Below are 1,742 nucleotides of genomic sequence, written 5' to 3' on the forward strand. Positions count from 1 at the left end.
CAGCTATTGTACTGCTTATCAGGAAGAACAAGACTATTTTAAGAGTGAAACAACACAGCCGAAATATCGGCCATGTCTCTATGAATATCATTATAAGACGTCATTGGTGACGTAGCTACATTTTTCAAATTCCAATGCAGCTGCTTCCACTTCCGGTCCATTCTCAGTTGGGATATAGTATAACAGGTCTTACACCAAAGTCCCTGTACTATTCGCACAGGGATATTGGCCAAATTTTACCAGAATTGAAAAGAATTCACAATTTTAATTACATTTTCTGATACAGTGATGTCCTTATGCTGTGTAGAAAGTTTGGGTTGGTTCTGACGTCAATTCTTCAAGTTGCTGTCATTAATTGGAAAGCATGGCATGTGATTGGATGCTGACGTGAAAATAGCTTCATCTATTAATTAAATTGACATTTAAAAGTATCGTTAAAATTAATTGATACTATCAAAAACAAGTTTAAGTTCTGCATATAGTCTCTGTAGGTTAGTGTTGGTAGCTATTATTGATAGCAGTTGATTAAGAGTGGGTCCATTTACCACTGATGCTGGTACTAGACCCTGTCCAGTGTGATTACAACAAGATACTAACATCATGAACACTTCTCTCAGCCTTTCACTGAGGGACTGGTTCACCAGATAAGTGACATATCTCTTTAACAAGGACTCGTATTCGACTGATGATTGAAGACAAGAACTTCTAAACAGCTGAGACTCTAAGAAAGAAAGACATTCCTCAGTAGAGGTTACTGTAGTACTACTGGTCCTTGTACCACTCACTGACTGTATGTAGTGCAGTGGGTGCGTTGATATATCAGTTCCACTGGTTGATGGATTCATTTGAGCAGCTTCCTTTTGGTGAGTCAGTTCAACCCAACACTCCATAAGGTAATGGTATCCATATGATCGGTTGGTTGTCATAACAACCGGTACGCCAGTCTCCGTTATTTCAATGTTGATCCCACCAGTTGTTCCTCCAGCGGCCGTCAGTAGGTGATGGAATGAGGCACCAGAGACCATTGACCGAGTGCCAGTCACATCAAAGACTGATAGGGTTGCATTAACAGTTGCTATGGCAACATAGTGCAAACTAACTTTCAATTGAAATGGATCATTTATTAATAAAATACGAGAGACCAATACACGTCCTGTTGCCGTGGAAACCAGTGCCATTGTCCTATCATTACCACAAACAGCTGTCACTGCCCGACTAGCTCCGAGCAAGAGGACAGGAGAATGAAGGAGAAGGGACCAGGCCAGGTCCCCTCCTTTACAAGATAATGTAGTCCCTCCACTGCCATTGGTCGCTTCCAGAGAAACTCCACCCACTTGAAGGGATAGAGAGGGAAGGAGAGATGGACACTCTAAATAATTATTAATTGGTGGATGTGGCTTTTGTAGACATGGCTTAGAGTGCTTGGCTAACGATTCCTCATTAGTTATTTTAACTTTCTTGACACGTTTCCCTTTACCAGACCCAGTGACCTCAACTGCCTCCTGCTTAGGTAGAGACTGTTTAGTAACAGCTGGAGGCTCGTTCACTGGAGATAAAGGAGCAAAACTGATTGGAGTAGGACTAGCTGTACACTCTTCATCTGGGTGTGGCCTCTTAGTAGGTGTGGTTTTTGGAGGTGTGGCCATTATCATAGAATTAGAGAAAGGACTATCGGAGAGTCCAGACTGAGGTACAGTGTTGAGGAGTACTGGAGTGATACGCCTCCTTCCGTCAGGAGTACG

General features: G+C 42.4%; 1 protein-coding gene across 1 annotated transcript in view; it reads right to left on the reverse strand.

The window, feature by feature from the left end:
- Positions 1–388: 388 nt before the first annotated feature.
- The window catches only part of LOC100631712 (protein HIRA-like), a 3,035-nt gene continuing 1,681 nt past the window's right edge, over positions 389–1,742 (reverse strand). The window contains exon 4 of the mRNA XM_020003463.1: positions 389–1,740. Within this exon, the coding sequence (XP_019859022.1) occupies positions 441–1,740 (1,300 nt within the window). The 3' untranslated portion in view covers positions 389–440. The remainder of the gene's footprint in view (positions 1,741–1,742) is intronic.

The sequence above is a fragment of the Amphimedon queenslandica genome, unplaced genomic scaffold (assembly GCF_000090795.2).
Source record: "Amphimedon queenslandica unplaced genomic scaffold, v1.1 AMPQUscaffold_12646, whole genome shotgun sequence".
NCBI classification, from domain to species: domain Eukaryota; kingdom Metazoa; phylum Porifera; class Demospongiae; order Haplosclerida; family Niphatidae; genus Amphimedon; species Amphimedon queenslandica.